General features: G+C 54.7%; 1 protein-coding gene across 1 annotated transcript in view; it reads left to right on the top strand.

Annotated features, from left to right (window-relative positions):
- Positions 1 to 1,058: 1,058 nt before the first annotated feature.
- The window catches only part of LOC102454662 (ribosomal RNA processing 8), a 77,346-nt gene continuing 65,542 nt past the window's right edge, over positions 1,059 to 12,862 (top strand). The window contains exon 1 of the mRNA XM_075918507.2: positions 1,059 to 1,269. Coding sequence (XP_075774622.1) covers positions 1,138 to 1,269 — 132 coding nt within the window. The 5' untranslated portion in view covers positions 1,059 to 1,137. The remainder of the gene's footprint in view (positions 1,270 to 12,862) is intronic.

Below are 12,862 nucleotides of genomic sequence, written 5' to 3'. Positions count from 1 at the left end.
CCTCCTGGGAAGTGGTGTTCTGTACGCGCATGCGCAGCGGCCCGATGACTTCCCGTCGGCTCAGTCTAGTCCGGGGCGCCTGCGCAGTGCGGCGGGGGGGGAACTGGGCGGTCCCGGGGCGCCTGCGCAGTGCGGCGGGGGACTGGGCGGTCCCGAGGCGCCTGCGCAGTGCGGGGGGGGTACTGGGCGGTCCCGGGGCGCCTGCGCAGTACGGGGGGGGTACTGGGCGGTCCAGGGGCGCCTGCGCAGTGCGGGGGGGGTACTGGGCGGTCCAGGGGCGCCTGCGCAGTGCGGGGGGGGGGGTACGGGGCGGTCCCGGGGCGCGTGCGCAGTGCGGGGGGGGTACTGGGCGGTCCCGGGGCGCCTGCGCAGTACGGGGGGGTACTGGGCGGTCCAGGGGCGCCTGCGCAGTGCGGGGGGGGTACTGGGCGGTCCCGAGGCGCCTGCGCAGTGCGGGGGGGGGGGTACTGGGCGGTCCAGGGGCGCCTGCGCAGTGCGGGGGGGGTACTGGGCGGTCCCGAGGCGCCTGCGCAGTGCGGGGGGGGGTACTGGGCGGTCCCGAGGCGCCTGCGCAGTACGGGGGGGTACTGGGCGGTCCCGAGGCGCCTGCGCAGTGCGGGGCGGGTACTGGGCGGTCCCGAGGCGCCTGCGCAGTGCGGGGGGGGGTACTGGGCGGTCCCGAGGCGCCTGCGCAGTGCGGGGGGGTACTGGGCGGTCCCGAGGCGCCTGCGCAGTGCGGGTGGGGTACTGGGCGGTCCCGGGGCGCCTGCGCAGTGCGGGGGGGGGTACTGGGCGGTCCCGGGGCGCCTGCGCAGTGCGGGGGGGGGTACTGGGCGGTCCCGGGGCGCCTGCGCAGTGCGGGGGGGGGCACTGGGCGGTCCCGGGGCGCCTGCGCAGTGCGGGGGGATACTGGGCGGTCCCGGGGCGCCTGCGCAGTGCGGGGGGGGGTACTGGGCGGTCCCGGGGCGCCTGCGCAGTGCGGGGGGGGGTACTGGGCGGTCCCGGGGCGCCTGCGCAGTGCGGGGGGGTACTGGGCGGTCCCGGGGCGCCTGCGCAGTGCGGGGGGGTACTGGGCGGTCCCGGGGCGCCTGCGCAGTGCGGGGGGGCCTGCGGGGCCGCGCTGTTTCCTGCCCCGCGATGTCGGGCCCGGGGGGCGCCGGCCCCGGCGGGGGGAAGCTGGACATCAACCGCGCCGGCGTGTCCGAGCTGCAGGGCGCGCTCAGCGGCATCGGCCGGCGCCGGGCCCGCGGCATCGTGCGCAAGAGAGAGGTGCGGGGGGGGCGCGCGGGGGGGTGCGGGGGGTGACTGAGGGGGGGTGCGCGGGGGGGGCCCTCCTCTCCTCTCCTCTCCTCCCGGGCGGGGCTGCCCGCTCCGGGAGACTCCCGGCTCCTGCCCAGTGTCACCTGCCTGCGGCGGGGCCCGTCGGACGCTCTGTCTGGGCTGTGCTCAGCGCCTGGGGCAGCGCGGGGGGGCCAGGAGGGGGGGCCGGGAATGGCCCGGGCGGGGATGGCGCGGGACAGGTGGGGGCCAGGGATGGCGCGGGACAGGTGGGGGCCGGGAATGGCCCGGGCGGGGATGGCGCGGGACAGGTGGGGGCCGGGAATGGCCCGGGCAGGGATGGCGCGGGACAGGTGGGGGCCGGGAATGGCCCGGGCGGGGATGGCGCGGGACAGGTGGGGGCCGGGAATGGCCCGGGCGGGGATGGCGCGGGAGAGGTGGGGGCCGGGAATGGCCCGGGCGGGGATGGCGCGGGACAGGTGGGGGCCGGGAATGGCCCGGGCGGGGATGGCGCGGGACAGGTGGGGGCCGGGAATGGCCCGGGCAGGGATGGCGCAGGGCAGGTGGGGGCCGGGAATGGCCCGGGCGGGGATGGCGCGGGAGAGGTGGGGGCCGGGAATGGCCCGGGCGGGGATGGCGCGGGACAGGTGGGGGCCGGGAATGGCCCGGGCAGGGATGGCGCGGGACAGGTGGGGGCCGGGAATGGCCCGGGCAGGGATGGCACAGGGTGGGGGTGGGGCAGGGATGGCGCAGGAGAGGTGGGGGCCGGGAATGGCCCGGGCAGGGATGGCGCAGGACAGGTGGGGGCCGGGAATGGCCCGGGCAGGGATGGCGCAGGGTGGGGGTGGGGCAGGGATGGCGCAGGACAGGTGGGGGCCGGGAATGGCCCGGGCGGGGATGGCGCGGGACAGGTGGGGGCCGGGAATGGCCCGGGCAGGGATGTTACGGGACAGGTGGGGGCCGGGAATGGCCCGGGCAGGGATGGCGCGGGACAGGTGGGGGCCGGGAATGGCCCGGGCAGGGATGGCGCGGGACAGGTGGGGGCCGGGAATGGCCCGGGCAGGGATGGCACAGGGTGGGGGTGGGGCAGGGATGGCGCAGGACAGGTGGGGGCCGGGAATGGCCCGGGCAGGGATGGCGCAGGGCGGGGGCAGAGCACAGGAGAGGTTGAAGAGCAAGGAGCCAGCGTCCGTCAAGGTGCACGCTCAGGGCACACAGGAAGAGTCCCAGCTCTCTGCTTGTGCTGTGCACCTCTCGCTTGCCAGGTTTCAATGAGATGGGAGCATAGGTCATAGGCCTGGGGCTCCTGCCTGCCCTGTGAAGCACCTGGGGGCTGGGCAGGTGCAGGTATGGGCACAGCCCGTCTAGTACAGGTTTTAAGGGCTACGAGTCCCTGCTTGTGGCTTGAGTAGAGCAAGGTGTATCTCTCGCGGCTAAAGTCAGGTCCGTTCTGCCTTTGGCTGGCTGACTCTGCTTGCCAGAGTGCCCAGGTCTGCCAGGTGACATGTAGAGCAAACACCAGAGTGTGTTCACAAGGGTATGGGCCTATGGGGCAGTCAGTAAATGCGAGGTGAAAGGCGTCCCATGGCAGCAGTAATTGATCTTAGGGTGAGATCTTAGAGCCCCGTTGTACAGGAGGCGGCACAAGCTCACAAGTGCGGTTTCAAAGGGCTGGAGGGCCCTCCTACATGCAGGAGTGCTAGTGGACCAGGGCAGGAACCCATGGCTGGTAAGGCCTGGTGTTTGCCAGGGAGCTGACACCCAAGGAAAGTGATGGAGTCTCTCACTCTTCATGTCTTCCAATCCAGACTAGACACCTTGCGGAAGTTAGAGCCAACCATGTTGCATTCAATATAGGGGTGCCTGGGTGGGGTTTTCTGGCCTGTGCTGTCTAGGGTCAGACTGCCTGATCCAGTTATCCCAGCTGGCCTTACATTCTCTGAATCTATGCTGATTTAGTGCAGAGGAGAATGTAAGTGGACAGCTGCTGAAACCTGCCCTCTTGCTGTCCACAGGATTCCTCTGCTTGGCTTATTTCACTTCCTTGACTGGCTGTAGGAGTGTTAACCATGAGCCATTGGGCTAGCGCAGTGTCACTGAAGTATGGGGAGACATGGGCCCTGCATCCCCATCTCAGCCAGCAGGTAGAACAGGAAGGTTACTAGTTGACAGTAGGAATGTGTTAGTGTACGTGTGTAAACAGTTAACCAGTGAGCCTGGTATCAGAGGCAGCAGCTCGGGCCTCCCCCTCCGCATGTATTCATGTAACAGCTGAAAATTTCAGCATCTGTCATTGTTTATGTGGGGGAGACAGTCACCGAAATTCCCACCACCATCTAGGGATTGGTGCTGTGCCCAGCGGAAACTAAGGCACGCATACAGGGTTACTGTAGCACAGTAGAAATCACATGCAACATCATAAGCAAGCAGCAAACACAGGCCCCACTGCATCACAACTCTCCCCCTTTCGAGAACAAACTGATTGGGATGACTCAGCCAGTGACTTGGGGAAGCTCGGTGCCGTCTCTCCACATTAGCTAGAAGAGAGGTGGGGAATCTAAGGCCTGGGGGCTGGACGCAGGCCTCAGCTTGTCTGGATCTGGCCCCTGAGACTCAGGACTCCCCACCTAGCCTTGGGGGTGGGGCCCATGCTCATCTCCAGCTCCTCTGCCATCTCACTATGGGGCTGGAACACACAAAATATACTACCCGCCCCCCCCCCCCCCGGGCTCTGGTGTGCAAGGAGGCTGTGGGGAGTGTCTTTCTGCTTCTCAGTCAGGTGCAGCCCCCGACTGATTTTTCTGTGGGTCAGCAGCTCCCGATCCAAAAAGGTTTCCCACCCCGGGCTAAAACATTGGTGCTCCACGTTGTGGTCCTGCAGGAGCAGACGCCATCTCAGCAGCTTGAAATTGGGCCCTTTCATTTGTGGAGCTGTTGGGTTGCTCTGAGCTGGGACAGGAACCGGCTCCATGGAGTGATAGTTTTTCAGATTGGAAATTAGCTGGGCTTTGGTGAACTTTCCCATTATCAGCCCTCTCTCCTTGTACAGCTCAACAGTGTCCTCAAGGAGGTGAGCTTAAAACACAACCAATGGTCTGGTAGCACTTTATAGACTAAGAAACATGTTGATGGGATCGGGAGCTTTTGTGGGCACAGCCCTCTTCTTCAGATGACCCGAGTTTCTGAAGAAAGTCGTCCGGTCATCTGAAGAAGAGGGCTGTGCCCACGAAAGCTCCCGATCCCATCAACATGTTTCTTAGTCTATAAAGTGCTACCAGACCATTGGCTGTGTCTTAAGTTTCTCCTGTACAGACTAACCCAGCTACCCCCTGAAGCTCAAGGAGATGGTTATTGGCCATCTTCCTGCTGTCCCTCGGGGTGCAGACTCATAGGCCCATGCTTGGAGCACCCCACGCTTCCCAGGGAGAACCCCTTCAGCGTGCCAGCCTCCTTGAGGGTCACAACTGCCCGCCTCCCCTGCCTCCTGGAACCACTTCCTATGGCCCCCAGAAGGAACCCCTCCTTGAGCGGACAGCCCTTCTCAAGGACCACACTCCCAGGTAAAACCGCAGGCTCCTCTTCCTGGAAACACACCTCACTGGCCTTCAGGATGCCTGGCTCCTGCTAGTCCCCTTCCTTCTACTGCGCCTGATCACTTTCTGCTGGGTACTCTGTCCATTCCACCGCTGCCACCAGACCCTAGAACCCCATTCACTGCCAGTTGTGAAACTCGGCCGGCAGGTAGAACAGAAGGGTTACTAGTCCACAGGGACACAGTGTAGAACAGGCGTGTCAGCACAGGAGCAGTGAGTACAACCCATCTTGGGAGAGGGGGGCTCAGAGTCGATGCCATGGCCCTCCCCAGTCAGCCAAGACTGACTCATTGCCAGCTCCTTGTCCCAGGCCCCCAGCCAGGCCCCTCCTCCTGCCCTTGTCCTGCTTCCCTGGCAAAAGGTATCACATCCCCTCCTGGCCTTTATGTATGGGGGGGGGGAAGGCTGTTGCACCAAAATTCCCATCCCCATTGAGGTATTGGTGCAGTGCCCGGGGAAACTGAGGCACACACGTGCTTACTGCAGGACAGTGGAACTCGCATACAAAGCAAGTACAATCCCCACTTCATCACACACCTGCCCAAAGGCAGTGGCTGGGACCAAAATAAAGATGCCTCATTTTCCCAGTGCTGTACAAAGACCCCAGGGGCCTGCCAGACATCCCCAGCTGGTACCAAGCATTGAGTTTGCATGAGATGGGAAGGGGATCATGCAGGTGGAGGCAGGGGTCCCTGCTGAGATCAGCATCTCCAGTGCAGACGGTCCTGTGCAGACGGTCCTGTCTCTGAATAGACAGGAGCAGAGGCCCTAGAGGTGAGGGGACTTGCCAAAGGCAGTGCAGAGCCTGCTCTCGCAGGGTTGAAAGACAGAAGGGCGCATTCAGCCATCTTGTTTGGCCACCTGCATCTCATGGGCCATCGTGTTCCATCCAAATGCCTGTGCACAGTGCTCAGGGGATGCCTTTCCCTCTTCAGAAGACTGCGTTGCTGGGCACAGGCAGAGAGCAGGGTGGACCACAGTGCCACCAACGTCTAAGGTGGGGTGGGCAAGATCCCTCTGGTGAGGCAGATGTGGCCGACACCCTGCTGGGACTCAGGCACACACAACTGCTGTTTTAAGCACAGGGATGCTCTGTGTGACTCTGCTGTGCAGTGTGGGGTGGGGGGGAGGCTTCCTGTGATCGCCCTGCTCCCAGCCCAATCCTCAGCTTCTATTGGCCAGAAACAGCCAGCCTATAGGAGCTGAGAGATTGGCCTGGGGGGCAGGAGCAGCACAGGCCTCTCCCCCTCCCAGAGCTGAGGGCCTCATGGAGGGAGCAGCCTGCAGTTTTAAGCATCTGGGGCTGCAGCAGGCAGGGAGCCCAGCATACCTTTGGGGTGCTGCAGGGCTGCTTGCCAGGAGATGTTCTGGTAGGTGCCTCTCAGCCAGACTGCATGGGATAAGAACGGCCGTACTGGGTCAGACCAAAGGTCCATCTAGCCCAGTATCTTGTCTGCCGACAGTGGCCAGCACCAGGTGTCCCAGAGGGGGTGGACCGAAGACAATGATCAAGCGATTTGTCTCCTGCCATCCCTCTCCAGCCTCTGACAAACAGAGGCCAGGGACACCATTTTATCCCCTGACTAATAGCCTTTTATGGACCTAACCTCCATGAATTTATCCAGCTTCTCTTTAAACTCTATTATAGTCCTAGCCTTCACAGCCTCCTCTGGCAAGGAGTTCCACAGGTTGACAACACGCTGTGTGAAGAAGAACTTCCTTTTATTAGTTTTAAACCTGCTACCCATTAATTTCATTTGGTGTCCTCTAGTTCTTCTATTATGGGAACTAATAAATAACTTTTCTTTATCAGCCCTCTCCACACCACTCATGATTTTATAGACCTCTATCATATCCCCCCTCAGTCTCCTCTTTTCTAATCTGAAAAGTCCCAGTCTCTTTAGCCTCTCTTCATATGGGACCCGTTCCAAACCCCTAATCATTTTAGTTGCCCTTTTCTGAACCCTTTCCAAGGCCAAAATATCTTTTTTGAGATGAAGCGACCACATCTGTACACAGTATTCAAGATGTGGGCGTACCATAGTTTTATACAGGGGCAGTAAGATGTTCTGGGTCTTATTTTCTATCCCTTTCCTAATAATTCCTAGCATCCTATTTGCCTTTTTGACCGCCGCTGCACATAGTGTGGAAGTTTTCAGAGAACTGTCCACGATAACTCCAAGATCTCTTTCCTGATTTGTCGTAGCCAAATTAGCCCCCATCATACTGTACGTATAGTTGGGGTTATTTTTCCCGATGTGCATTACTTTACACTTATCCACATTACATTTCATTTGCCATTTTGTTGCCCAATCACTCAGTTTGGTGAGATCTTCTTGGAGTTCCTCACAGTCTGCTTCTGTCTTGACTATCCTAAACAGTTTGGTATCATCTGCAAACTTTACTACCTCACTGCTTACCCCTTTCTCCACATCATTTATGAATAAGTTGAAAAGGATTGGTCCCAGGACTGACCCTTGGGATACACCACTAGTTACCCCTCTCCAATCTGAAAATTTACCATTTATTCCTACCCTTTGTTTCCTGTCTTTTAGCCAGTTCTCAATCCAAGAAAGGACCTTCCCTCTTATCCCATGGCCATGTAATTTAAACAAGAGCCTTTGGTGAGGGACCTTGTCAAAGGCTTTCTGAAAATCTAAGTATACTATATCTACTGGATCCCCCTTGTCCGCATGTTTGTTAACCCCTTCAAAGAACTCTAACAGATTAGTAAGACAGGATTTCCCTTTACAGAAACCATGTTGACTTTTGTCCAACAAATTATGTTCTTCTACATGCCTGACAATTTTATTCTTTACTATTGTTTCGACTAATTTGCCCGGTACTGAAGTTAGACTTACCGGTCTGTAATTGCCAGGATCGCCTCTAGAGCCCTTTTTAAATATTGGTGTCACGTTGGCTACCTTTCAGTCATTAGGTACGGAAGCCGATTTAAAGGATAGGTTACAAACCACAGATAATAGCTCAGCAATTTCCCATTTAAGTTCTTTTAGAACCCTTGGATGAATGCCATCCGGTCCCGGAGATTTGTTAACATTAAGTTTTTCTATTTGTTCCAAAACCTCCTCTAATGACACTTCAATCCGGGACAGTTCCTCAGATTCATCACCCACAAAGGACGGTGCAGATTCAGGAATCTCCCCAACGTCCTCAGCCATGAAGACTGAAGCAAAGAAATCATTTAGTTTCTCTGCAATGGCTTTATCGTCCTTGATTGCTCCTTTTATAGCTCGATCATCTAGGGGACCCACAGGCTTTTTAGCAGGCTTCCTGCTTCTAATGTACTTAAAAAACATTTTGTTATTTCTTTTTGAGTTTTTGGTTAGCTGTTCCTCAAAATCTTTTTTTGCTTTTCTTATTACATGTTTACACTTGATTTGACAGTGTTTATGTTCCTTTCTATATGATCTTTCAGGGGGGCAAGGCAAAACGCCACGTTTATTGGTAATACATACAGCAATCATGCATGTGATGTAGCACACTGCGTCTTGTTACCAGTAGTTGCTCCCCCTAACTGCACTGGCCAGGTGAGTTAGATGGGGGTGGGGTGAAGCTGGGCTTCTGTCGACCCGGATTGGTGCTCTTATAGTGACAAGACAAAACCCAGGGTCCTCTTACAAGATGCCTTCCCTCTCTGGGACCCCGTGGGTGCCTGTGACTGGTGAGTGCATAGATGAGAAACTGGGCCAGTTCTGGCAAGGAGGCTCTCTGGCAGTGGCTGCACATGAGATCTCTATCTCCAGCAGCGCCAATACAGGCTCCTGATCCTCATGGAGACTCACTTGACCTCCCAGTGTTGGGTACCATTCTTGATGGTCCGCCAGGTTGGTCCACCTGTCACCTGCCTCGCCCAGGTGTCAGCGTTAATGTCGTGCTTTACCAGGGTGTTTAAGAACATCCCTGTAGCGCTTCTGCCCACCATGAGAGCTCGTCCTGGTCCTCAGCTGAGTGTAGAAAATCTGTTTAGGCAAGCGTGTGTCAGGCATCCTGCCCACATGACCAGACCATCATAGCTGCCTGTGGGCGACTATTGCCTCAATGCTACGAGAGTCAGCCTCTGCGAGGACACTAACGTTGGTCCGTCTGTCCTGCCACATGAGGCCCAATATTCTCCTCAGGTACCTTTGGTGGAATTTCTCCAGATCTTTAAGAGGCTGTTTACAGGGGATCCAGGCTTCAGCTCCATCCAGCAACGTTGGGATGACTGCGGCATGGTAGAGGTTAATGTTGAGCGGCATCAAACTTTGGTGAACAACCAAAGTGACACAAATACGTCAGCGAGATCCCTTAGATTTATAGTAGCTCCCCCTCATGCAAATCAGTCATCTGATGCATATGCGAAATCTCGGAGAGTCCTTCTTCTGGGTGTTGTCTCTATGCTGCCACGTTCCCCTTCAGAGAAGGGATTCCCAAAGCAGGCCCTTGCTGCTGACTCCCAAGGCGTCCATAAGCCCAGTCTTCTTTCCATGAGTCCACTTCTCAGGTCCCATTGTCCTTGGATCTGGCATCCGTCCCCTCTCCGACCTTTGCAACTGTCCGCAGGTGCTTGTCTTCCGCCTTATCCAGTCACTCCTCATTCATTCAACAAGGCAACACTCAGCAAACGGGCTAAAAGTTCTGTTCCAGCAGAAAGACCTTCTCTCTGCCTGGCTTATTCTTGGAGACTGTTCTACAAGACACAAAGTTTCTATGTAAATGGATTTACTACAAAGCTATTATAAATGGACTTGGTACAAAGTTAAAAACTTCTATGGGAAAATGATTAATACAGAGATGTATCTACATGAGCTATGAGGGAAGACACAGAATTGGGTGGTTTAGTTTAGAAAGGAGAAGACTGAGAGGGGGACATGATAGCAGCTTTCAAGTACTTAAAAGGGTATGACAAGGAGCCCCTCCTCATTCCCAAACTCGCACTCCCCACATCCCCAGCCCTTTTACCCTGAGCTCATCCTCAAACTCCCACCCTGACTCCTGTACACTCCCTGCTCCAGATTCTCAAAGCCCTGCCATAGAATCATCATAGAATCCTAGGGTCAAGAGATCTCAGGAGTCAAGTCCGGCCCCCTGCCCAGAGCAGGACCAACCCCAACTAAATCAACCCAGCCAGGGCTTTGTCAAGCTGGGACTTAAACACCTCTAGGGATGGAGATTCCACCACATAAGAACGTAAGAACGGCTGTACTGGGTCAGACCAAAGGTCCATCTAGCCCAGTATTCTGTCTACCGACAGTGGCCAGCACCAGGTGCTCCAGAGAGGGTGGACTGAAGACAATGATTAAGCGATTTGTCTCCTGCCATCGCTCTCCAGCCTCTGACAAACAGGCCAAGGACACCATTTTATCCCCTGGCTAATAGCCTTTTATGGACCTAACCTCCATGAATTTATCCAGCTTCTCTTTAAACTCTATTATAGTTCTAGCCTTCACCGCCTCCTCTGGCAAGGAGTTCCACAGGTTGACAACACGCTGTGTGAAGAAGAACTTCCTTTTATTAGTTTTAAACCTGCTACCCATTAATTTCATTTGGTGTCCTCTAGTCCTTATGTTATGGGAACTAATAAATAACTTTTCTTTATCAGCCCTCTCCACACCACTCATGATTTTATAGACCTCTATCATATCCCCCCTCAGTCTCCTCTTTTCTAAACTGAAAAGTCCCAGTCGCTTTAACCTCTCCTCATATGGGACCCGTTCCAAACCCCTAATCATTTTAGTTGCCCTTTTCTGAACCCTTTCCAAGGCCAAAATATCTTTTTTGAGATGAAGCGACCACATCTGTACACAGTATTCAAGATGTGGGCGTACCATAGTTTTATACAGGGGCAGTAAGATATTCTGGGTCTTATTTTCTATCCCTTTCCTAATAATTCCTAGCATCCTATTTGCCTTTTTGACCGCCGCTGCACTCTGTGTGGAAGTTTTCAGAGAACTGTCCACAATAACTCCAAGATCTCTTTCCTGATTTGTCGTAGCCAAATTAGCCCCCATCATACTGTACGTATAGTTGGGGTTATTTTTCCCGATGTGCGTTACTTTACACTTATCCACATTACATTTCATTTGCCATTTTGTTGCCCAATCACTCAGTTTGGTGAGATCTTCTTGGAGTTCCTCACAGTCTGCTTCTGTCTTGACTATCCTAAACAGTTTGGTATCATCTGCAAACTTTACTACCTCACTGCTTACCCCTTTCTCCACATCATTTATGAATAAGTTGAACAGGATTGGTCCCAGGACTGACCCTTGGGGTACACCACTAGTTACCCCTCTCCAATCTGAAAATTTACCATTTATTCCTACCCTTTGTTTCCTGTCTTTTAGCCAGTTCTCAATCCAAGAAAGGACCTTCCCTCTTATCCCATGGCCATGTAATTTACACAAGAGCCTTTGGTGAGGGACCTTGTCAAAGGCTTTCTGAAAATCCAAGTATACTATATCTACTGGATCCCCCTTGTCTGCATGTTTGTTAACCCCTTCAAAGAACTCTAACAGATTAGTAAGACAGGATTTCCCTTTACAGAAACCATGTTGACTTTTGTCCAACAAATTATGTTCTTCTACATGCTTCACAATTTTATTCTTTACTATTGTTTCGACTAATTTGCCCGGTACCGAAGTTAGACTTACCGGTCTGTAATTGCCAGGATCGCCTCTAGAGCCCTTTTTAAATATTGGTGTCACGTTGGCTACCTTCCAGTCATTAGGTACGGAAGCCGATTTAAAGGATAGGTTATAAACCACAGATAATAGCTCAGCAATTTCCCATTTAAGTTCTTTTAGAACCCTTGGATGAATGCCATCCGGTCCCGGAGATTTGTTAACATTAAGTTTTTCTATTTGTTCCAAAACCTCCTCTAATGACACTTCAGTCCAGGACAGTTCCTCAGATTCATCACCCACAAAGGACGGTGCAGATTCAGGAATCTCCCCAACGTCCTCAGCCGTGAAGACTGAAGTAAAGAAATCATTTAGTTTCTCTGCAATGGCTTTATCGTCCTTGATTGCTCCTTTTATAGCTCGATCATCTAGGGGACCCACAGGCTTTTTAGCAGGCTTCCTGCTTCTAATGTACTTAAAAAACATTTTATTTCTTTTTGAGTTTTTGGCTAGCTGTTCCTCAAAATCTTTTTTTGCTTTTCTTATTACATGTTTACACTTGATTTGACAGTGTTTATGTTCCTTTCTATTTATCTCACTAGGATTGGACTTCCACTTCTTAAAAGATACCTTTTTGTCCCTCACTGCTTCTTTTACATGGTGGTTAAGCCATGGTGACTCTTTTTTAGGTCTCCCTAGGGAACCCAGCCCAGTGCTTCACCACCCGCCTAGGGAAATCGTTTTTCCTAATATCCAACCTAGACCTCCCCCACTGTAACTTGAGACCATTGCTCCTTGTTCTGCCATCTGTCAATACTGAGAACAGCCTCTCTCCATCCTCTTTGCAACCTCCCTTCAGGAAGTTGAAGGCTGCTCTCAAATCCCTCCTCACTCTTCTCTTCTGCAGACTAAACAGACCCAAATCCCTCAGCCTCTCCTCGTAGGTCATACGCTCCAGCCCCCTAATTATTTTGGTTGCCCTCCGCTGGACCCTCTCCGCTGCGTCCACATCTTTTCTGTAGTGGGGGGGCCCCCCCAAAACTGGACACAATACTCCAGATGTGGCCTCACCAAAGCCGAATAAAGGAGAATAATCACTTCTCTGGATCTGCTGGCAATGTTCCTTCTAATGCCCCCTAATATGCCATTAGCTTTCTTGGCTACAAGGGCACACTGTTGACTCATGTCCAGCTTCTCATCCACTGTAATCCCCAGGGCCTTTTCTGCAGAACTGCTACTTATCCAGTCGGTCCCCAGCCTGTAACAATGCTTGGGATTCTTCCGTCCCAAGTGTAGGACTCTGCACTTGTCCTTGTTGAACCTCATCGGATTTCTTTTGGCCCAATCCTCTAATCTGTCCAGGTCACTCTG

Source organism: Pelodiscus sinensis, chromosome 1, assembly GCF_052426305.1.
Source record: "Pelodiscus sinensis isolate ZL-2025 chromosome 1, ASM5242630v1, whole genome shotgun sequence".
Lineage (NCBI taxonomy): Eukaryota > Metazoa > Chordata > Testudines > Trionychidae > Pelodiscus > Pelodiscus sinensis.
The sequence above is the reverse complement of the archived record's forward strand: the minus strand, read 5'-3'. Positions and strand labels throughout refer to the sequence as shown.